Source organism: Salvia miltiorrhiza, chromosome 3 (genome assembly GCF_028751815.1).
Source record: "Salvia miltiorrhiza cultivar Shanhuang (shh) chromosome 3, IMPLAD_Smil_shh, whole genome shotgun sequence".
Classification (NCBI taxonomy): Eukaryota; Viridiplantae; Streptophyta; class Magnoliopsida; order Lamiales; family Lamiaceae; genus Salvia; species Salvia miltiorrhiza.
Genome location: NC_080389.1, coordinates 46,514,346 through 46,539,154, shown reverse-complemented (window position 1 = coordinate 46,539,154; position 24,809 = coordinate 46,514,346). Strand labels below are relative to the sequence as shown.

Below are 24,809 nucleotides of genomic sequence, written 5' to 3'. Positions count from 1 at the left end.
TAATTGTTTGGTTTGGGGTTAGGATCGAGTTCTAACGCTTACTTTGGCCACGACAAGAGTTGTCGTAGGTTTTGTGAGTTTTGTGTGATTTTCCAAGAGTTTGCTTGTGGCATGGTACTGGATTATTGGATACAAGTTTGCACTAGATCATGGAAATATAGTGGTGCAATATTTTTCAAATTTCTAGATTGTGTAATTAGGTATAACGGGTTCACATCCATTGAGATTTTCTCTTAGAGATAGATTTAAGATTAAATCTCATCCTTTCAATATTAGTGATCTAATGGTTCAGAACCAAATTAAAATCCCGGTAATTCCTCCCTTCCAACTGAAATGGATTTTCGAACTTATGTTCATGATAATAAGATGTTATGTTCATAAAATAAAGTACCAAATTCCCTACCTCAATGTGACAAAATCGCACCAAATACCCCCCGCTACTTAACGGATGTTAACACCGTTAGAAAAAATATATATATTTTTATTTTTAATTAAAGTGGGCCCCTATCGTTGGGCCCCTATCGCTGTGTTTTCCGAGAACGATTCACATTTTGCGGCGGAGAAGGTCGCTGCCCACCCAACCGTCGCCTCATCTTTCTCTGTCCTCCGGCGATCGTAGCCACCCAATTGTCCCCGCCTGTGAGCCCTAGTCTCCAATCTGACGTCGCCCCCTTGATTCCGGTGACCACAACAACCAGCAGAGCCAGCCGTTGCACCTTCGTCGCTTCATTTCTCTCTGTCCTCCGGCGACCGTAGCCACCCAGCCGTCGCCTCATCCCCTCTCTTCGCCCGTCCTTGGCTGGGCAGTAGTGGTAGAGCTGCCACCGCGCCCTAACCTCCCTCATTTCTCACCTATTTTTCTCTCTCTCCACGGCCCGTGTCCAGCCACTGTTCGTGGTTCTACATCTGGAAATTTTGCTTCAACGATATGTCGTAAGTGTTCACACTAACCTCCCACAAAGATTTCAACTCTTGTATCAGTGGCTGTAAGAAAACGTCCAACTTCATCTTTGGGTTAGATGGCCCAGGCACGAGGACTGTGAGGAACATGAATTGTTCTTTCATGCACAACCACTGAAGCAAGTTATACGGTGTGACAATAACCGGCCAAGAAGAATATTGACGCCCTGATTGTGCAAATGGGGCAAAATCATCTGTAGAGAGGCCCAATCTCATATTTCTGATCTCCTCGGCGAATCCAGAATAGACTGAATTCAAGTGTTTCCGTGCCGGAGAGTCTGCTGGATGGCGCATGATCCCATCTTCTATTGAAGTCGCATGCCATCGCAAATTTTCAGCTATTGCTGCAGATGCAAACAACCTCTGCAGTCGGGGCGTCAAAAGAAAGTAGTGCATCTGTTTGGCGGCCAGACGATTCTTTCGGCGGCTTCCAGATGCACGCAAGTTCTCCTTATATCGTGATGCACCACAAAAATTACAACTCTGTAGCTCACTATCGTCCCCCCAATACAACATGCAATTATTAACGCAACAATTGATCTTCTCTACTGGCAAACCCAACCCACGCAGATTTCTCTTCGTACTGTAGAAGCTGTCAGGTCAGTTGTTATCCTTCGGTAAAGCATTTTGAACCATCTCAGACATCTGATTAAAACATCTCTCTGACATGTGGTTTTCAACATTTATGCTCATGGATTGTGTCATCCAGGATAACTGTGAGTAAGTGTCACAGGAAGGGTATAGAGGACTATCGGCTGCGTTCAACATGTCATAAATTTGTTGAGCGTCAGGATTAGGCGGCTCCTCCAGATTTGGAGGATCTTGATAATTACTAGGTCCAGCATGATCATGCACCATCCTTTGGTAGTTACTGTATGACTCATCATCTTCATCCATTCTAGTATGTTCTGTCGGCATATACACTGGTGCTTCCCCTTGATAACACCAGTTTGTGTAATTGTGGACAAATTCACGCCTAGTAACATGTTCTCTGACTGTAGGTACAGATACAAAGACTTTATTCTTACATTTCCTACAGGGGCACCTAATGTTACCAATTCCATCTGTATACGCCATTTGATTTATCGCAAACTCGAGGAAACTCTCAAGTCCCGTTTCAAATGTAGCACGATTATTGTATTTCGCGTACATCCACGTACGATTATCTCTCATTCTTGTGTATTCTAATTGAAATATATATATATATATATATATATATATATATATATATATATAGTAAAAACACTTCTTAAAATATAAATATAAATATTTTTTAATGTACGAATTTTATCCAACAGGATTACGAATTCATCCAACATGGTTACGAATTGTGAAAAATAAATTTTTGTTACCTTTGGGATTCGAACCCAGGACCACGAATTCATCCAAAATGGTTACGAATCAACCGTAGATCTTGATGATCTAAGGGCTGAAAATCATTTATATTTTATACACTTAAGAGTGTTTTTATTCTAGTCCTCCCCTATATATATATATATATATATATATATATATAATAAATTACTTGAATCTAACAAAATTTCGACAGCATAACCCCACTATCCTAACTACCAAGTGTTCGACTCTACCAGCAACTATAGTGACCATAGTGGTCCTAATTTACTAAGCCTATACTAGGTCTACCCGGTCCCCCAATGTCGAAGCAATAATAAAATAATATATAAAACAATAAAAAAATCATGGTAATTAAATCAAACACAATCATTTGTTGGGAGAAGATCCTTAAGAAATAATCAATTTCTATCCCAAAAGGAGACGATCCTTAAGAAATTGATTAAATCTATCCCACAATATATAATAACATATCATTTCATCCGAAATTTATATTAGCATACTTAATTTAACAAAATAATAGTAAATCAATTTAAAATTAATCTAATTAACAAATTATAATTAATCATACTTCATAAACATCCTATAAATTAATTAGAGTTAAGTTAATTTTAATCAAACAAATAAATAATAAATAAATAAATAAAAGTCTATTAAGAACGAGAGTGTACCGTGAGGGTCGACGGCGGAGCTGTGCGGCGGCACAATTGGTTTGAAATTAGGAGGAGAAAGAGGAAGAGAGGGTGAGAGAGAGAGTGAGAGACAAAAGGAAGGAAAGGTGGGGGCTTACCTTGACGGAGGCGACGGCGGCGACCGGCGATGGCGACGGCAGCGGCAAGGGGCAGGGGGGAGGGGGGGTGTTATATATCTACTGCTGCTAGGGCTGGAAGCCCGAATTTGGGCTTCACAATTAGCAGCGGCCCATTGCCGCCGCTAAAGCTCGACCCGCCTTAGCAATTACCGGCGGCAACGTAGCTGCCGCTAATCACCGGCACCGGCGGTACGTTGCCGCCGGTATTGTTAAATTTTTTTAAAAAAATTAAATATATATTTCCCGGCGGCCTTAACATTTGCCGCCGGCGATGTTGCCGCCGGTATTTACGCCGTAGATTTAAAATTAACGAGTCTACTGCTCTGCCGCCGGTAATCTCCGGCGGCAGACCTGCCGTCGGTAAATCTCGCCGGTAAACCGATGCTTTTTTGTAGTGTAATGAACCCAAATAATCAATTATTAATTCAAATAAATATAAAAAAATAATTATAAACCCTAATTGGATGAGTGAACCCTTGTTAATTATCTTTTTATTATATTAAAAACATAATAAATTAAAATTGAAGAAAACATAATTGAAAATTATAAAAAATTAAGAGTGGTACACACTAAATAGTGGGACAGAATATCTCATCTGCCTTTTACCTTGGTTATAATTATATTTTACATATATATTAACTCTATTTTCAATTTATTTTATTAAATAACTAATTTACTATTTACAATTTTGTCATGGCATGATCCTAACGTTAGGATCTTGCAGTGCATGTGAAGCACGAAGGAATTTACGTTCATTCCCTGTTTTCCAAATCCATCATCTGCTCTCTCTTTCCATTGATAAACTTGTAATTGCATGTTCTAAAATTCTACGACGCCTTCAACGCAGGTGTAAACCACATAACCTGGATGAGGACCAACGCGTTAGGGTTGATTCCCTTTCTTCCGAATCCATCAATTTTTGATCGACCATGAATAATTCCGACGAGAAACGGCTTCTTGTGAAACGTAATTTAACTGCTCTTTCTCCGCGACGAAAGTTTCAGCGTCCCTTTTCTGCATCCAAGGGAGGATATTGGTTTTAACTGTTGCGAGGGTTTGTTGTGTATCTACCAAGTTTCTGGCCATATTTATCTTATCAACTACGTACAACCAAGCAGTTTCAGTTCTTCCCTACCAAGGAAGCCTCTCCAGAGAATGGTTGGTGGTTGTGTATGCTATGATGATTACAAAATCCTAAGAGTTTGTACACGTCTTATAGGACGTACGAAACTTTTGAGTTGTATTCGTTAAGAAAGGATTCTTGGAAGGCGGTCTAATTATGAAGATGCTATATATGTTTCTCATCTTAAAAGTGTTATTGGTTTGCTGGTTGCATCGTTCGATTGTATTAAGGAAAGCTTCTCTTACTTTTATTTACCACCAAAGTCTTGTGACTTTTACTCTGATCTTGTCCAGTTTAATGGTGGAGATTCGTTAGGTGTTGTTCGCATTCGAAAACTAAGTTAGAGTTTGAAGGCGGTTATTATTATGAGGTTTGGGTATGGAAAGAAGATTTGTGGGTGTGGATTAGAGAGTTTAATGGTGGAGCACAAGCGGTACATTCTTGTTTAATTTCTTCATGGAAGAGCTGGCAAACTGGATGATGAGGTCAGACATCGTCTAGTAGCTTACGATTGGAAAGAGAAAGAGTGCAAGGAAGTTGTTGTTATTGATGATATCGATGTCTGCCCACACCAGCTTTCTCTTAATTCATTGTTGCAATCATATTTGAGTAAACATGATGGATGTGTGAGTGCAGATAATGATCCTCCTGTTCGTCTATACTCCTTCCGAGAGTGAGGAGGAGGACGACAAGTTGGAACTTGAGGATTTTCATGACATTTTAGATTAGTTTTCTAATGAAAAACAGCTTTGTTTTATATAGTTTCGTGACCGTAGATTTGGCATATAAAGAATGAGGAGGAGAAGAAGAAGGTATTCTTGTTCAAAATTGTTTTCCGGTTCATTCTTTTTACCCGTTGATGATAAGATCCTAGGAAATTTGGTTGCAGGTTGAGACATGCCATCTGATATACTTGTCCCGTTTATTTATATGGGCATTCTTCTTGTTTTGACCCATACAAGGCTATTCGCTGCATATATATATAAATAATGTTAAGGCCAGCAATAGCATGCTGAATGATGAGAGAGTAACAGTTGGTCCTGATAAATGAAAGAAGCAATTGGCTGTTACAAATATCTTCCTCTTCTTTTCTGTCACTAACCATTTTCAATTCTCAAATTATACTTAAAGCTTGATTATGGGATTTCCCTTTATTCATGTACTGGTATTGACTTTTGTGGATCAAAGCAAGTGGCCAGAAATGACTGACCACCAAGATATGCATTCCCCTATGCCAAACAATCAAAACATGCCAGCACAGACACACAAGACAAGAGGTATTTATTTATTTCGAGATGCTTAAAATATTCAAGGGCCATCCCCCCTACTCTATCCCTTGTGTAGAGAGACTCAGTGGATTGAACATATGTTGAGGCAGTATCTAACAAAACCAACACTGGTGGAAGCTGGATTTGGATGGTTTATGTTTTTCATTCAACATACAAAACATGACGTCTCTCATCTCTTCAACCTGCTATCCACTCCAATGCTACTTCTGTATTCAACAAGTTGTGATACGAGGAGATCCAAATTGAGGATATAACAATATTCATTGTTTCGTAGATTTGGTTGCATCTGTTAATTCTACATCTACATATATTATAAGGGAACCATTCCTCAATTCAGTTCAATGCTGCTTCTGTGATAAGCAATCAATACGAGGAAGAGGTACATCAAAATTCTGTATCCTAAAGTGGGCACACATCTGTCACTGCTTCTTGATTTCAAAATAAAATAAATAAATAAAGTACAAAAAATTCTCCTTATATTTATACTACATGCATATAAATAAAATACTAAATAATACGGTATGGAGCGCAAATGAGATCCTCTGTCCCAAAATATAGTGTGTAACACGTGTACCACTCTTCATTTCTTTATATTTACAAATTATTTTTTATTCAATTTTAATTTATTATGCTTTTATATAATATAAAGATAATTAACAAGGGTTCACTCATCCATTTAGGGTTTATAATTATTTTTTTATATTTATTTGAATTAATAATAGATTATTTGGGTTCATTAATTCAAAGTTAGGGTATATAATTTTTTAAATTTTATTTTTTCAATGATAAATACTAATTAGAGTTTATAATATAATAATAATTTTTATTTTTATCAAAAACAATTTATAAAACAAAGAAATGAAGAGTGGTACACGTGGTACACATAATATTGTGGGACAGAGGATCCCATCTGGTATGGAGCGATATTCCAACCAACCTATGAAAGCCAAACCTCCCGCGCCTATGTATTTCTCTTTCTGCAGATTCAAGGCTCCCAAACACACAATACAAACAGATGAGTATCGATCTCAAAAGAGATTTTTGGCCTCATCTCTTTGTAACAACTGCTTTGCTAGAGTATATTCTTAGTTTTTCTTGTTGCCAATCAAAAATTTTCTTTACGTTCATTGTCATCTTTGCTCAATGGATCATTTTGTTGGAAATATGGTTTTATGCCATATCTGAAAATTATTATTTAATTAAATATTTATTATTTAATTAAAATAATTATTGGATGTTAATCTACATCTCGAGTAGATCAACGTGATATACTTGAAATCTCAAAACCGATTTCCGGTGAGTGAGATATTGTATGTCAAAGTTTGGATGTTGAAGAGGGAAAATCAGTTTCAACTTCTGCGTTCAACGATTGCGGCCACCTACCGCAGCCGCCGGAGTTGACTGCCGTTCCATTCACACCGGCCGTTCACACTAGGTTTAACACCTATAAATACGGGTGTGTTGTGAACTTCATAACTTACAACTTACGAATCATAATTCACAACTCACAACATAAGTCTAGCTCAGTTCTTGATCCTATTCAGTTCGCCGGAGCTCGCCGGATTGTGGTGCTACATCCGACGAGACGAAGTCGTTTTACCTTTGGGGAAGATACGCCTAAACCGAAGAGCACTACCGGGGCGATAATCTTCTTGCGGGAAGAGATTCATCTCGACTCGACTTATTATACGTATAATTTATTTATACAGTATATTTCAGTTGTATAAAATTATTTCAGTTGTAATTTCTCAAATTAATTTTCTTTTGTAATATTTCAATTAATTTGAGTTGTATTATCTCAAAATATTTATTTTGTAATATCTCGATCGTGTACCCGGTTCTAACAATCGCAAGAAGATTATTTCTCTGCCGTTGATACACGTTCGAGAAATGGCTCACACCGACGTCAATATGGACGGCTCCACCACCTCTGCAACCATCGGTTCAACCACGTCGTCAATGTTTTCCTCGTTTGCATCAATGGGGGCTTCAACGTCAACCATGGCCCCATTGCAAACATCTAGAACTATTGGTCTTGCCGAGAAACCATCAACGTTCTCGGGCAAGAATTTCAAATATTGGCAAGAAAAGATGCTATTCTACCTCACAACCGTGGGGTTTACCGGATTCTTGATGGAGGATAAACCTCCAACCCCGAGTGAAGGGGAGACTAGCCAAGAAATTCGTGCCGGATATTTGAACTGGTGCCGCGGCGATTACTTGTGCCGTAACACCGTTCTCATGTCTCTGGACGAACGGCTCTATCGTGTTTTCAAGGTTCATGAAACCGCGAAACAATTGTGGGAGGCCCTTGATCTGAAATATCAAGTGGACAAGGCAAATACTACCAAGTATATTGTCGTCAAATGGTTGGAATATAAAATGGTCGACTCCCGGCCATTGATGGACCAAGTGGAAGAGTTCCAAAATCTTTCACATGAGGTTCAAGCCGAAGGGATGCCCTTGGCGGATGCATTGCTCGTTGCAATCATCATAGAGAAATTACCTCCTAGTTGGAGGAAATTTCAAAACCTTTTGAAGCATGAGCGCTCGGAGATGTCCGTGCCGATATTAATATCCAAGCTTCAAATGGAGGATCACGTGAGAAGTCGTGATCAAAAGGGAAAAGCTCCAATGGAGGCAAAGGCCAATCTCACCGAGAAAGGCGGTCCCTCCAACAAACGTGGTCGCCCTAACCCTAATAATAAGGGTAAAGGGAAGCAAGGCGGACATCAACCATCAAAGTTTGATGGTGTATGTTATAATTGTGACAAAAAAGGTCACATGGCTAAGGATTGCCGCAAGCCAAAGCGGAAGAAAGCAAATGGCAACGTGAACAACGTCGAGAAGGACTTCGACGATTGGAACCACGATGACTTTGCTGCCATGATCTCCGAGGTGAATCATGTGGACAACCCGAACGCTTGGTTCGTGGACACCGGCGCTACCGTCCATATATGCATAAATCGTGAGTTGTTCCACAACTACAAGGAAGTGGAAAACAAAACGATAATGGAGGCTAGCGAGCGGACATCCCAAGTCCTTGGCATGATGTGATTCTTCAACTCACGTCGGGCGTGGAGATCACATTGAAAGACGTATTACACGTTCCAACTGTCCGAAAGAATTTAATTTCGGGCTTTAGGCTTACGAATAAGGATTTTGAATTGTTTTTCAAATCTGACTATGTTGTAATACGCAAGTGGGGAAAGTTCCTAGGGAAAGGCTATGCCTCCGAAGGACTTTTCAAACTTGGAGTAAGAGCTTGTAAGCCTGCCAAGGCTAAAATCAATACAGATGCATCAACTTCTTCTGTTTACTTGATTGAGTGTTTTGATTTATGGCATTGTAGACTTGGACATGTTAATCTAAATGCTATAAAGAGATTAGTAAAAATGAATTTACTAAAAGTTGATGAATACAACTCACAAGAAAAATGTGAAGTTTGTGTTGAAGCCAAAATGGCTAAGTTACCGTTTAAATCGGTAGAAAGGAGCACTCAACCATTGGAACTTATTCACACAGATGTTTGTGATTTAAAGTTCGTGCAAACTAGAGGTGGCAAGAAGTACTTTATCACCTTTATAGACGATTGCACAAAGTATTGTTACCTTTACTTATTGAAAAGTAAAGATGAGGCTATTGAAGCTTTTAGAAACTTCAAAAATGAAGCCGAGAATCAACTTGGATGTCGAATTAAGATGGTTCGAAGTGATAGAGGTGGAGAATATGTAGCTCCGTTTGCTGAATTATGCAACGAAAGTGGTATAATACATCAAACTACTGCACCTTATTCACCACAATCTAACGGCGTTGCTGAATGCAGGAATCGAACTCTTAAGGAGATGATGAATGCCTTGTTGATTAGTTCAGGATTACCCCAGAACATGTGGGGGGAAGCTGTCTTGACGGCCAACTATATCTTGAACAAGATTCCACTCAAAGGGAAAGATGTAACTCCCTATGAGCTATGGAAAGGAAGGAAACCTTCGTATAAATACCTCAAAGTGTGGGGGTGTTTAGCCAAGGTAGAAGTGCCTTTACCAAAGCAAGTTACAATAGGACCTAAAACGGTGGATTGTATCTTCATTGGTCATGCACTTAATAGCAGTGCCTATCGTTTTATAGTGCACAGATCGGAGATACCTGATATACATGTTGGGACAACGATAGAATCAAGGAATGCTATATTCTTTGAAAATATCTATCCTAACAAGGATAAAGGTACATCGAACTCTAATGATGGAGTTGATGGTGATGCTATAGGTTCTAAACCTATGGAAGTAGCTAGTAATTCTACTCAAGTAAATGATGCCACGGGTTCTAATCATGTACCACCTAATAGGAAAAGACCAAGGTCTAAACCTATGGATGTAGAACCGAGACGTGGGGAACGAGTTAGAAAAGCTAATGTCTATGGACCGGATTATGTTGTCTTGATGCTAGATGGCGAACCGGTGACGATTAAAGAAGCTATGTCTGGCTCAGATGCAGCTCTCTGGAAAGAAGCCATCGATATTGAGATTGATTCCATTATGCAAAATCATACTTGGGTGTTAGTGGATCTACCACCTGGAAGTAAAGCTTTAGGATGCAAATGGATCCTAAAGAAGAAGTACAAATCTGATGGTACTATAGATAAGTACAAAGCCCGACTTGTCGTTCAAGGTTTCAGGCAGAAAGAAGGGTACGATTTCTTCGATACCTATTCACCTGTGACTAGACTAACATCTATTCGGATGCTTCTCGCTATTGCTGCCTTGCACAATCTCGAGATTCACCAAATGGATGTGAAAACTGCGTTCTTGTATGGCGAATTGGAAGATGAAATATATATGAAGCAACCTGTAGGGTTTGTAGTACCTGGGCAAAAGCACAAAGTATGCAAACTTCAAAGGTCTTTATATGGGTTGAAGCAAGCACCGCTTCAATGGCATTTAAAATTTGACAGTGTAATGTTGTCAAATGGATTCAGAATCAATGAGTGCGATAAATGTATCTACATTAAGAATTCTAATAACGGATATGTTATTGTTTGTCTTTATGTAGATGACATGCTCATCATGGGAAGTAATTCCCGAGTGATTCAAGAAACCAAAGGCATGCTAAGTAAAAATTTTAGCATGAAAGATATGGGCTTAGCTGATGTTATCATTGGAATTAAAATTCTAAGAAGACCTGATGGTATTTCTATATCACAATCTCACTACGTTGAGAAAGTGTTAAAGAAATTCAACGCTTTTGACAAGCCAATAGCTAAGACACCATGGGAACCTAGTGTGCATTTGAGTGTACACAAGGGAGAACCTATTGACGCGATAGAATATGCGAAGATTATTGGGAGCTTGTTGTATCTAACAAATTGCACTCGTCCCGATATAGCATGCTCGGTTAACAAGTTGAGCAGCTTTACAGCCAACCCTAGTAATGAACATTGGAAAGCTCTTGAAAGGGTTTTGAGATATTTGAAATATACTCAAAACTATGCGATTCATTATACTAGGGAACCCTCTGTACTTGAAGGGTACTGTGATGCAAATTGGATATCTGATGCCAAAGACTCGTTTTCAACGAGCGGTTATGTATTCACTGTGGGGGGTGGTGCTGTGTCTTGGAAATCCAAGAAGCAAACATGTATTGCTAGATCGACCATGGAATCAGAATTCATAGCTTTGGATAAAGCTGGTGAAGAAGCCGAGTGGCTTAAAAATTTCCTCGAGGATATTCCATGTTGGTCGAAACCTGTGTCGTCCGTAATAATTCATTGTGATAGTCAAGCTGCTATCGGACGAGCACAAAACTATTTGTATAACGGTAAGTCGAGACATATTCGTCGACGTCATAATACCGTGAGACATCTGATCACTAGTGGAGTTATCACAATTGATTATATAAGATCAATTGATAACATAGCGGATCCTTTGACAAAAAGTATCCATCGAGATCAGATGTATAAACTGTTAGGGGGAATGGGTTTGAAGTCCACAAATTAAGGATAATCATAGTGGAAACCCAACCATGATGACTGGAGGATCCCAAGAACTTGGTTCAATGGGACAACTAAGCTATGAAAATTCGTGTGTTGAACACTCGAATTGCCTATTCCTTGTAGAACAGTGAGTGTTCGGAAACCTGCACGTGGTGAGGTTAAGTCTTTGACTTTTAATGACTCTAGAACTCCTCGAAGAGGACAAGTATAGCAGGATACTTGAGTTAAGAGTCACCTATGTAAGTGTGAAGTGGGGCCGCTTCGATTGAAACACTTATGAATCCAAAGAGGTGTTCCAAGGCCTGTAATGGACACAAACGTGAGAACGAATAAGGATTGAAGCAATATTGTGTCAATATTGTTGACTTAGTATACACCGAGGAGGACTAGTTCAAGGAACACAATCCACTAGGCCGCCGGTATACTCGATAACATTGACTATGGCAGGTTCAAAGCCACAAGCTACCTTTCCAAATGCAATGTTGTATCTTAAGAGGACTGAGCTAAGTGTTTGCATACTTTCGCATACTGATTTCTCACTCATGTGGGGGATTGTTGGAAATATGGTTTTATGCCATATCTGAAAATTATTATTTAATTAAATATTTATTATTTAATTAAAATAATTATTGGATGTTAATCTACATCTCGAGTAGATCAACGTGATATACTTGAAGTCTCAAAACCGATTTCCGGTGAGTGAGATATTGTATGTCAAAGTTTGGATGTTGAAGAGGGAAAATCAGTTTCAACTTCTGCGTTCAACGATTGCGGCCACCTACCGCAGCCGCCGGAGTTGACTGTCGTTCCATTCACACCGGCCGTTCACACTAGGTTTAACACCTATAAATACGGGTGTGTTGTGAACTTCATAACTTACAACTTACGAATCATAATTCACAACTCACAACATAAGTCTAGCTCAGTTCTTGATCCTATTCAGTTCGCCGGAGCTCGCCGGATTGTGGTGCTACATCCGACGAGACGAAGTCGTTTTACCTTTGGGGAAGATACGCCTAAACCGAAGAGCACTACCGGGGCGATAATCTTCTTGCGGGAAGAGATTCATCTCGACTCGACTTATTATACGTATAATTTATTTATACAGTATATTTCAGTTGTATAAAATTATTTCAGTGGTAATTTCTCAAATTAATTTTCTTTTGTAATATTTCAATTAATTTGAGTTGTATTATCTCAAAATATTTATTTTGTAATATCTCGATCGTGTAGCCGGTTCTAACACATTTCTCTCTCTCTCTCTATATATATATGTGTGTGTGTGTGTGTGTACATATATGTATATTTCTGCATATATCCAAGCACGAGAAGATTATGTGAGAATTCGGAATTCGAAGAACAATTTGCTTTCACTCCATCCGCTTCAAATCGTAAGCAATTTGCAATTTACCACCTGTTCATTTATGTAATGATTTATTTCACGTTTGTTGTGGTTAGATTTTTCTGGCTTGTTATGTTGATCAAAGTAAATAATATAATGCATTTGTCCTTGCTCTTCTTTTTGACATTCTAGTTTTCGAGTCGCATACTTCTCTACAGCTTCTTCACAGTGTGGAATTGTTGTGCTTTTTCATTGTATATTTTTATACAGCTTTTGTAATTTTGCTTGAATGTTTCTGTTGCGTTTTCTTACTAATTTTCTTTTGCATAATGACGATAGGAGATCAAGAAACTAGACACAGAATCAATAGAATGCGTCCTGGAAAAGTTAGCATGTAAAGATGATTAACAATCAATGTTTTAAATGAGCTTCCTGATGATCTCTTGTAGATGCAATTTTTGGACAAGAGGAATGGTGCAACTCAAACACATGGAAAAAGGTACCAAGATGGTAGCATTTTCTTCTGTATTAAGCATGAACTTTTAATTCGGCGAATCGCCATTGAAGATTTCTTCAATAGCTTGATTTTCAAGTACTGCTCATGTTTCATTCCGTTGTCTATTGAAGATGAGGTCAAGAAAACAATTCTGAAATTTGTGTCGGTTTTCAATGAATATCATTTGCCGTACTTCCTTAAGTGCTGATCATTACTGAAATCAATTTTGAGATATTTGCATAATTGAAATTCCAAATATGGAAAGTGCAGCGATCTCAAAACACATGAGGAGTTTAAAACGATCATGCATTAAAATTGATCTTCCGTATGCATAAACCTGTCTTGATTATTTGCGATAGATGGTCAGTAGGTGGCATGCTTATTTCTAACAAAAATCTGAATATTGCAGAGAATATATAGTATTTGAGACCACAAGCATTTAATATCTTCACCACACCTCCGTAAATGTGAAATAAACTTCATGTAGAATCCCTACAAATGAAAATTATTCTCAAATGGGTGGGAAAGTGAGATTCTAACATAGGGTATCTTGTTTGGCATGGCTGTTAGATGAAGGCCTAGTCTAAAAAGCTGAAGTTGTTAAAGAAGACATAATTTTAAGAAGTATTGGTATCTGCTGTAAGAAGTAGTTACATTCACTTTATGTGCAGGTTGAAGATTTCCTGAAACATGGACCAAGTTCTATTTGATAGTCTTAAGAACAGTTCAAGAGTAATGATCCACTCTGACTTCTGTTTAAACAATACAAATGTAGAGACTTCAATTTCATGAAAAACTCTGGTGTCTATAAAGTTTGGAGTAGATTCCCTCACTTGCTGTTATAAGGTTTGCATGGGTTCCCATTTCCACAACTTTTCCCTTGTCCATAACAAATATGGTGTCTGAGTTGATTACAGTTGAAAGCCTGTGTGCAACTGTAATATTTGTTGCTCTCAGTTTCAGTGACTCCAGAGCATTGATGACAGCTCTTTCAGACTCGGCATCAAGTGCACTTGTAGCTTCATCAAGAAGCATTACCGCAGGCTTTTTCAGCAGAACCCTTGCAATTGCTATTCGTTGCTTTTGTCCACCCGAAAGTTGGCATCCCTTTTCCCCAACCGGCGTGTCATATCCTCTAGGCAGATTGCTTATCACTTCATGAATGTTGGCCTCCATTGCTGCCTGTATGATTTCAGCTTCAGAAGCACCTTCATTTCCATAGCATATATTTTCTCTGATTGAAAAGCTGAAGAGAAGCGGCTCCTGCTGCACCAAGCCAATCTGTGCTCTCAGAATTTTCAGGTTGTAACTCTTCACATTTTTCCCGTCAATGAGAACTTCTCCTTGGTTGACATCGTAAAATCTGAGCAGAAGTGCTAAAATGGAGGACTTCCCAGCTCCACTTGGTCCAACCAGAGCAACTTTTGATCCAGCTTCAATTGTCAAGTTGAAGTTATCGAGTATAGTCATATCTGGTCTGGAGGGGTAAGTGAATCTCACATTTGAAAATTCAATATCCCCCTTAATGGATTTATGATCTGATTGCTTTGGCTCGTCTGGCTCGATCTCAGTCTGTCGGTCAAGGGTATGGAATGCAGGCGTCAGAATGCTGATAGCAGAGAAAACAGTAGGTATCAGTGTCCACAGCTCCGTGATTGATGGAACTGTGAGTGAGAATATCTGGTATGATCTTATTCCATTCTCAAAGGAAGCTTGTCCTCTTTTGACGAGGATAGTGGTATACCATAATGCAACGGCATGAGCTATATTCCACAAGCAAAGCGATACACCTTGAATGATCCCATATTTGATACTCTGTGTCCTGCATTTTGCCAGTGGCTTCTTTAAAGAAACCTTTGCCTTTTCAATCACATGATCTTCTAGGCAAAAAGAGGCAACAGTTTTTATGTTGGATGCTGATTCAGAAGCAAGGGAAACCAGTTCTGAATAAGCAGCATTACTGCCACTTGAAAATCCTTTAGCAGACTTGGCTTGAATCAGCCCACCGATAAAGTGGCAGGGCATCACGGCCCAAGCAACTAGGCCCATTCTCCAGTTGACTCTGATGCTGACTACTGTTGCAATCAGTATGGACGAGATGCATTGAACAATAACGGACATACGGTCAGATATGATGGTTTTGACTGTGGCTGTTTCATTGATAACTTGTGCTGTAACTGATCCCACACTGTTTTGAGGCTTCTCAAACCAGGACAGTTCATTTCGTAGTATAGCTGTAAATAAGGATGTTTCATAAGAATTGGTTGTCATAGATGTTATCTTGCTGATGGAGTAGAGGTAAAATACAATTGGAATAAAACTGATACCTGAATATAATGCTTGTCTGAGGTTCATCATGGCCTGCTCCCCAACCAAGCCATAAAAATAATGTTGCAGAGTGTGGGCAAAGAATGACAAAAATCCTATAGACGCAAAAAGGATTGAGTACTTCCCTACTCTTCTTTCTGCATCATCTTTATAGTATGCCACTCCTATTGTTATGATGAAGTACCCAAAGACTGGTTTAGAGATTCCTGCAAGAGCAGCTCCACAAGAGCCAATGAAAATCTTTAAAATGTCTCTCTTCTTTAAGGCAAACCAGATTCTGTAAAATATTGGCTTTTCCTTCCTTTCTGTCAGTTCCTCTTTAGTGGGAGAAAATTGTGGAGTTCTGTTGGCTTCCTTAGATTCATCTGGGAAGTGTGATGAAGCATCAGTATAAATACTTGCTAAATCTTCCATTGGATCCTCTAATCTGTAAAATGAACAGTTAAATGTTATTCCAAGTCTATCAATGCTATGCAATTGATAAGTAGCTTTGGTTAGCCAACCTTGCATCACTATCTTGGTTGAGATTCTGCATTTCAAACAAGCTACGGTAAAAATTGTTGCTAGTTAGTAAGTGGTGGTGTGGTCCTGTCTCTGTAACTACTCCATTTTCTACAACAGCAATGGTATCTGCATTAACAATTGTGGATAATCTGTGTGCAATCAAGATGACTGTCCTTCCTTGCATTGCAGTCTCGAGGGCTGCTTGAACTAGCTTTTCAGATTCTGTATCAAGGGCGCTGGTGGCTTCATCTAGTAAAAGAATTGGAGGATTCTTTAGGATTGCTCGTGCTATTGCTATTCTTTGTTTCTGTCCACCTGATAACTGGACACCCCTTTGTCCGACCTAATGACAAGAGAAGCTCCTCTTCAGGATACATGAAATTTAAAAATTTGAAACTGACGGCATATTAATGTATGATTCATGACTGAGAACAAAAGAAAGAGTGCAGATGTATGCTATGGTGCCAGATATGATCATAAGACAGGAGGTTTCATCATGTGATGTGCTGTGTTTTATCAAAAATTCTAGACTTATCTGACCTCAGTCAAGTATTGATTTGGAAATTCACATATGAAAGAGTGTGCATTTGCCATTTGAGCTGCTTTCTGGAGTTGATGTTCATCTGCTTCCCAGTTTCCTGCCTGAATGTTTTCCTTGATGTTGCCCGAGAAAAGTGACGGCTCCTGTGAAACTACTCCAATGTTTCTCCTGAGGAACTTCAAATCCAGATCCTTGATGTTGTAGTTGTCAATGAGAATATAACCTGAGAGATGCCAAATCCATTAGGCTCCTTGATTTCTTAACAGATGTTGTTGTATAGCAAGAGGAATTAAGCATAGCAAATGTATATATGAAGTGGATGTGCACATAGAAGTTAGAACTACCTTCAATAGGGTCATAGAATCTTGTTATTAATGACATGATGGTGCTCTTGCCACATCCGCTACTGCCAACGAATGCTACTACCTTTCCTGCTGGGATTGATAATGAAAATCCTCGAAGAATTGGAGTCTCCTTCCTGGATGGATAAGCAAAGTGCACGTCGTTTATACATATGCTGCCTTTGATGACAGCCACTTCTTTTCCCCCGGGGTTGGTGTGTATCACTGGCTTTCTCTCAATCACTTGAAAAACTTCCATCCCTGCTGCTCTTGCTTGATTGAAGAGCTGCATGTCTGGTGCAGCATATGTGAGGGATCTGAGAATTGCAAAGTGGAAAATGGTTGTAATTTCACACCAAGACACAATGTGGTGACAATAGCATGATATATATGGTTCTCTTACATAGCACCAAAGAGAATGCTCATGACAGCAGCGATAACATCTCCTCCAAGTGATCTCCCGGCTGTCACAACGACGGCTCCAACCCACACGATAAGAGCCCAAGAACAGAATGTCACAACTTGGAACATTCCTGTCCCTAATCCCTTCACAAATGCTTGGGTCCTGCTTATTCTGAGCTGCTTTTGTAAGCTTTCTGAGAAGGATCTAATTGCTGAATTCTCTCCAACAAATGCAAACACAGTCTTGATGTGGGAAATTGTCTGTCAAACAGAGTCTCAGATATTATGTTAATTGAACTTGGCAAAGTGAGACTTTGTGATTCTCTATACCTGTTCTACAATTGCAGTGGCCTCGGACAGACATGACATTCTTGTTGCTGAAATGGTATTCATCTTCTTCGTATAAGTAGCCCCGATTACGAGAATCATGGGGACAACAAATAATGCTAGAAGTGACACTTCCCAGCAGGCAATGAAAGCAATCAAGACGCCGGAGAAGAAGGTTGCCAAGCATGATATGAAATGCCCCAACTGTCAGCCAGCCACAGATAATATTGTAAGTTCAAATCTATTAGTCCTCTTTGTTATGTGCTTGTATTTTTCAACATTCTGCTGCACTGAACATTCTACACAACATATCTACTTTATTTTTATTTAGAACCATTGTATAATCAAAGATCTAAACAAGTTGCAGATCAGCAAAAAGAATACATATCAAAGTTTTCTAACAAATATTAGAAGGATAAGGGACAGCTACAATGAAGTCTTTGTCCTTTCTATGCGTTTTTACAATTTAATAGTCTTTTTATTCTGGGATATTCTAATACGATGCCATCTATTTTAGGATTTAATTAATCAAGCCAATTTTGTTTTTATCCTAGTTCTCTTCTGCCACTATGCATGAGGATATGTCATTTGTTTGCAGCTGTGAAAGATGACGTAGCTAGTACCTTCTCACCAATGGCGTCTTGAATGATGGACATATGGCTGCTCATACCACTGATTATCTTTCCACTTGTTAAGTCAGTATCAAATGCTCCAATCTCTTGGCTAAGGAAAGCTTTTAGGAAAGCTAGTCTTAGGCGACCTACTTGTCTTTCACTTGCATACATCCAGCATCCTATCTCTGCATTTCAAGTATGTATGACTCAATATCAAAAATATCAAATCATTTTTTCTGCCATGGAAAAATTACCTAGAATTCCAGCTGGAAATGTAGCGAAAGCCATGTACCACACGTAAGGAACGACCTAATCAAACAGAATTAGAGTTATCATGCACTCACATACCTTAACACAGTAGTTTATAGAATATATACCTACCTTAAAAAGTGCCTTGACCATTTGATCAGGATTGTTGATGTTCTTACCAAATGCATCAAGGGCTTTTCCCAGCAGGTAATAGCCTACAGGCTGCGCGAGGCCGTGAACAATGGATCCCAAGGTGCCCAGACCCATCAAAATCCAGTCTACCTTATCTGCTTGCCTCAGAAGCTTGTGAAATGGTGGATTCGCATCCTTCTCCGACGTGCCTGCTTCATCTATAATCTCTGCACTATGCATATCTTTTTTTCAAGTTTGCATGCAAATGCGCTATTGTCTGATTCATTGCACCCCTCTGATTTAACTATCTTTTATTATTCCAAGATAACAAAGAATATTTTCTGAATATGCTTACAAGTATTGTAGTATAGTCATTGTTGAGATGCAAATCATCTTTGATAGCTGGTAAGTTGCAAAAGGACAAGACATAAAATACAAGGGAGTTGTTGCTGTGTTGAATCGGCGTAGGGAATAAGAATCCAGTGCGTCGTATTTGGGTTGATTCGCATTCTCCATAATTTTCTTCAACTCGAACCTTGAGATTCTTGGCATTAATTTATGGTGAAACCAACATTCACATAGTTCATCTCTGATGATTCCTAGTTCATAGTATCTGGTTTGGAATATGCAAAATATGATATGATTATTTGCATATTCCAATGTGTTTGATTAATTTAGACTATGCCATTCATAACCTTGGCGATGCTCTCAGTTTTGATATTCATATCGAGTTTAATATATTTTTTACATCTATACTAATAGAAAAAATGTGTTGGGCACGACATGTAGATTGCCTATTTTATCCCTATTATATATTTTATTTTAAGATTATTTTTTTGTATATTATATATTGATGTTTGAATTAAATTAGGAATTCTCGTACGTATAAACAAACATTAAAAAATTTCTCAATCATACGAAATCAGATTTTTCATATATAGTAGTATCATTTAGTTTGGCTTAATTCAATAAGAAAAATCTTTAGCAATCTATATATGTCGACAATGTAAGTCGATTTTTCAAAAAAAAATAAAATGAATAGAATAATTGAGTTTAAGATACGTAAAACATAAAAGTAAAATAAAGGATTCAATTGGGCCGATAGGATTCTATTAGTCCAAAGCTCAGTATAAGGGCTTCGAATTCTCGTTATCCACTCAGCAAAAATAAACAAATAATGAAAGAATATATGGAGAATTTATATTCAATATAATGTCGTTTTTTTATATGTGAAACAATGGCTATGGATGATTAGAATTCACATTTGGGTAAAAGGTTGTGCTATTAATGTTGTCAGTAGCTACGGTTTAGAAGAATTATATTTGAATTTTTTAATGATACCTTCTGGCAATTGTGTTATAAATGGTTTATTGCTAATTTATTCTTAAACTTTCATCTATTTTATAATTTTAACATTGCATTCAAAATGTTGCATTGTCATAGCTTTTAATTTATTGAAAATTTATATGATAATGTCACCGAATAAATATTTATTTTTAGAATTTTGCAATTTATATATTAATCATGAGCATGAATGTTACATTGCGCAAAACAAGCTCATCTTCAAGTATTTTGTGTATTAATTGTTTTAAACATTATTAGCATGAGCGCACAAGCGTGCTACCCAAATGCCCCTGGTGTTACCATTGTACACAGCCAAAAGGCACAAGTGGCTGGTTTCCAGTCAGCGTAACCTTTGGCTGCCAATATCATCTGCTGGAACTCAAAGAAGCTCTAGACAGTTAGCCAATACAGGACATGAATCTTGCGAACATAAAACTAAAACTCGTGGTCCTGTCCTAACCTAGATGGACCTTTACCAGATACGGGCAACCACAGAGCCTAACAAACACATAAACTACCATATAATGAATAAGAGCTTGAAATGATAAGTACATAAGATGGACCCAAATCGACCGAGGCAAGGCACCTCCATGGCCTAACAACAAACTAACATTCAAACTGACATCTAAGGATTAGGGCTGTCAAACTTAACAAGCCGGGCCAGCCCAACCTAACGGGCTTAAGCATATTATTGGGCCGGGTCGGGCCGACCTGAAATTGCAACGGGCCATGGAAATTGAAGCCCAGTCTAGCCCTACACGGGCCGTCGGGCGGGCAGAGCCAAAATGGGCCAAAAATTGACAAAATTTATCTCAAATATTTTACTTTATTAAACATGTTAAATGGCTAATATTAACATATAAATACACCTAAAATAGCGAAACTAATAAGACGAGTGACATAAAAATTCGAAGTCTCTAAACACTATAAATTATCAAAATTCAAAAGACAATCCATGAACAAATCTACAAGCACAAGTCTTTACTTAGTTCCAAAATAAAACGACAATAAATAATTTTAAAGTCTTCAACTCTCCACTCTCCAATTTCCAATATATAATTGAAAATGATGATATAAATTCTAATTACTAGACTTTGATTTTTGGAAATAGCCGATTTTCATGCCCCTATACTAACGGGCCAATTTGGCCCAAAAGCCCGGCGGATTTTTTGGATGGGCCGCATGACCCGACGGGGCCGCATGGGGATTAGGAGCTTGAATTGATAGCTACATAAGATGGACTCTAAATCGCTTAAATCCTCTTTCAAACAAAAATAAAACGATCCAATTGGTACATAACTATCATTCAGCCAAAAGTACATAACTATCATCATGTGAAATGAAATATCAGCGAAAACTACATAACTATCATCATGTGAAATAGAGTATCAGCCAAAAGTACATAACTATCATCATGTGAAATAGAGTAGACCATTTGGGTCAGTGTTCACCCCAATAAATTACCTGTTCATCCTCCAATTGACATTGTTTGTTAAAATTGAACCTTATCTCTTGTGCGCAGATGATCAATGGATTAGTTGGATGCTGCTTGCTAAACACTCGAACTTTGTATCCTATGTATCTTTGGATACGCTTAGCTATGTTGTCAGCCGTCTAAAGAATCTTGTTCGTGAACCCAAACGAATGGGCAGGGTCCTGCAAAAAAAAAATCCAAATACATACTTATATAGGTTTAGGGTTAACTGAAAATAAATGATGGGGAAAATCATCAAAGACGTCCCATACTTCTGGTACTCATTATCCTAAAACTTATTATTTGTTACAGATAGATTGAGACTAGGCCAAAATTTGTTTAAATCCTTGCGAAGTTGACCGCGAATTTGCGCCCCATGCTTCTGGTACTCATTCTCCCATAACTTATTATTTGTGACAGATGGATTGAAACTAGGCCAAAATTTGTTTAAATCCTTGTGAAGTTGACCGCGAATTTACGTCTCATGCTTCTGGTACTCATTCTCCCAAAACTTATTATTTGTGACAGATGGATTGAGACTAGGCCAAAATTTGTTTAAATCTTTGTGAAATTGACAGTAAATTTGTAATACATAAAACAGTTGTAGCCTCATTTGGGGGCTATGCATTTGAATAGAATCGGAAAAAAAAATATACCACACAAAAATTTGTGTAGTAGGAAAGTAATTTTTGACGGGTCCAGAGCCCATGTATGGTCCAATAGCCGTCTATGGGGTTCCATTGTAGAGCTAATCTCAGCTCATGAAGTAGTATCATAGTAACAATTATTATAGGAAAACAATCATTCGTCAATGTTAATGTCTATGCCAATAATTTTAGTTTTCGGTTTTTTTTTTCCGACTAAATGTCACAGTTTGTTTGTGATTGAAGGTGTACTGGAGTTCTTCTAGATAAACTTTTTTTTTTTTTTTTGAAAAGAGTTCTTCTAGATAAACTAAGAATTAATGTACACCACCAAAGATAAGTTCACCAACAATTTAACACTTGTTCATTTATGTAATGATTTATTTCGCCATTCATGTTTCTTATGGTTAGATTTTTCTGGCTTGTGGTTTTTTCGATGAACAAGAACAGCCCAATTGCTTTTATGTTTATTATTACTTGAATTATGATATTTTGTACTGATTATGTGTGGTACTTTGACCCATTTTGGCCCAACCCGCCCAAAAGCTCGTGTAGGGTCGGGCATCATTTTCAATGAACCGTATACATTTTGGGCTGGCCCAACCCAGCTCAAAATATGTATTTGGTCAGCTAGGCCAGCCCAGCTCAGCCCCGAGGTTTTGACAGCTCTAGTCAACATGTAAAGATGCAATTTTCGGACAAGAGGAATGGTGCAGCTCAAATACATGGAAAAGGGTACCAAAAGATGGTAGCATTTTCTTCTGTATTATGCATTAAATTTAATTCGGAGAATCACCATTGAAGATTTTATCAATAGCTAGATTTTCAAATACTGCTCATGTTTCATGTCGTTGTCTATTAAAGATGAGTTCTTGAGTATGCGTGTGTTGGCCAAGAGGTAAGGGGTCAACGCTTAAGGCCAAAGGTCTTGGGCTCGAGTCCCTGTGACGCGGCCTATTAATTCTTTATTTAATATTGTAAATTTATCAAAAAAAAAGATGAGTTCTTGAAAACAGTTATGAAATCTGTGTCAGTTTTCAATGAATATCATTTGCCGTACTTCCTTAAGTGCTCTTGTTTAATATACATATGTGTCAAAAAAGTAGGAGAGAGAAATAATGAAAAAATAATTATATATGAGGTATAATGACATTTGATTTCAATAATAAGTTGTGTGGGAATATTTGTAGGGTTAATAGTGTTTTATGTCCCGAACTTTCAGTATTTTCAATAAAATGTCCCGAACTTTCATTTTCTCCTAAAAAATCTCGAATTTTTGACTTTTTCCATAAAATGCCCGCTATACAAAATTCAGTGATGGAAAGATGACAAAAAATCCTAAACTTTCAACATTTTCCACCAACGGTGGTTCCTAATATGGTTTTTCAATAATGAAGATTTTCAAAATATTTCATCCGCGCGAGATAAGTTATCTTTTTGTCACCAAATTTTGTATTTCGGGACATTTTAAGGAAAAAGTTGAAAGTTCGGGACTTTTTAGGATAAAATGAAAGTTCGGGACATAAAACAGTACTATTAACCCATATTTGTTATGTATTAACTTTTCATTTTAGAAAGTGCCCTATTAAATTGAAACGTCCAAATAAGGAAACATAGTCTATTGAATTGGACGGAAGGAGTATTTGTTATTAAGAAAAAATTTATTTGATTTACATTTAAATAAAGTTTCATCTACGAATAAAAAAGTTAAGTCTTATACTCCCTCCGTCCCATAAAAAACATGCATAATTTTTTTTTTGTCTGTCCCATAAAAACGTGCATACTCATTTCCATTTACATTACACTTTACAGGATTTCTTAAAACTCGTGTTATCTCATATTATGCATGTTTTTATGGGACGGATGGAGTATGAGTTTATGAAAAGTCTTATTAACGTTTAAGCGAATCTCATTTATAAATTAAAAATCTTATTTACTCTTTTTATAAAAAAAGTCTTATTTGCTTTTATGAAAAATATCATAAATTTTTGTGAAAAAATAAAAACACCCCAATTATGAATCAAACCCAAAATCTCTAAGTTCATAAACTAATATACCTTATCCATTGAGCCACAAAGCCTATATTGTTATAAACTTTATTGATAAAAGTGCAAAAATAAATTGTGAAAAAAGTATCTTATTTACTCTAAATAAAAGTCTTATTTGATTTTATGAAAAATATCAAAAAAAAATTGTAAAAAGAAAAAAATAAAAATAAATATACCTCAACTAGAATTTGACGTAAAATCTTTAATCTCTAAGTTTATAAACTAACAAGTAACTTATACATTGGTCCACAAACTCTTTATTGATCGTTATTATAAATTTTATTTATAAAGTAAAAAAGATAAATTGTGAAAAAATATAGATAAAAGACAAAAAAAAACACCCCCTAGAGTACTGTTCAAACCCAAAATCTTTGAGAGTAGACATTATGCTTCTTCTTTTGTTTTTTTTGATAAATTACATAAGCTAGGTCTTGGACATCGCTAGGTCAACACACCCACCCAACATTATGCTTTATTCATTACACTATAGGCGGCTGG

The 24,809-nt window shown here is 37.6% G+C and overlaps 1 protein-coding gene and 1 long non-coding RNA gene across 2 annotated transcripts; one reads left to right on the top strand and one right to left on the bottom strand.

Annotated features, from left to right (window-relative positions):
- The first annotated feature begins 12,777 nt into the window (after positions 1-12,777).
- On the top strand, positions 12,778-14,165 carry LOC131016146 (uncharacterized). The gene is made up of 3 exons (XR_009098869.1): positions 12,778-12,916; positions 13,317-13,366; positions 14,035-14,165. It is a non-coding gene; the product is annotated as an uncharacterized LOC131016146 (long non-coding RNA).
- LOC131016062 (ABC transporter B family member 19-like) lies at positions 13,961-19,623 on the bottom strand. The gene is made up of 10 exons (XM_057944616.1): positions 18,802-19,623; positions 18,675-18,729; positions 18,430-18,605; positions 17,810-18,010; positions 17,481-17,740; positions 17,081-17,394; positions 16,736-16,959; positions 16,195-16,538; positions 15,691-16,118; positions 13,961-15,597 (listed from the first exon to the last, which is right to left on the bottom strand). The coding sequence occupies exons 1-10, from the start codon at positions 19,039-19,041 to the stop codon at positions 14,150-14,152; spliced, it is 3,690 nt and encodes a 1,229-aa protein (XP_057800599.1). The 5' UTR covers positions 19,042-19,623; the 3' UTR covers positions 13,961-14,149.
- Between the last annotated feature and the right edge of the window lie 5,186 nt (positions 19,624-24,809).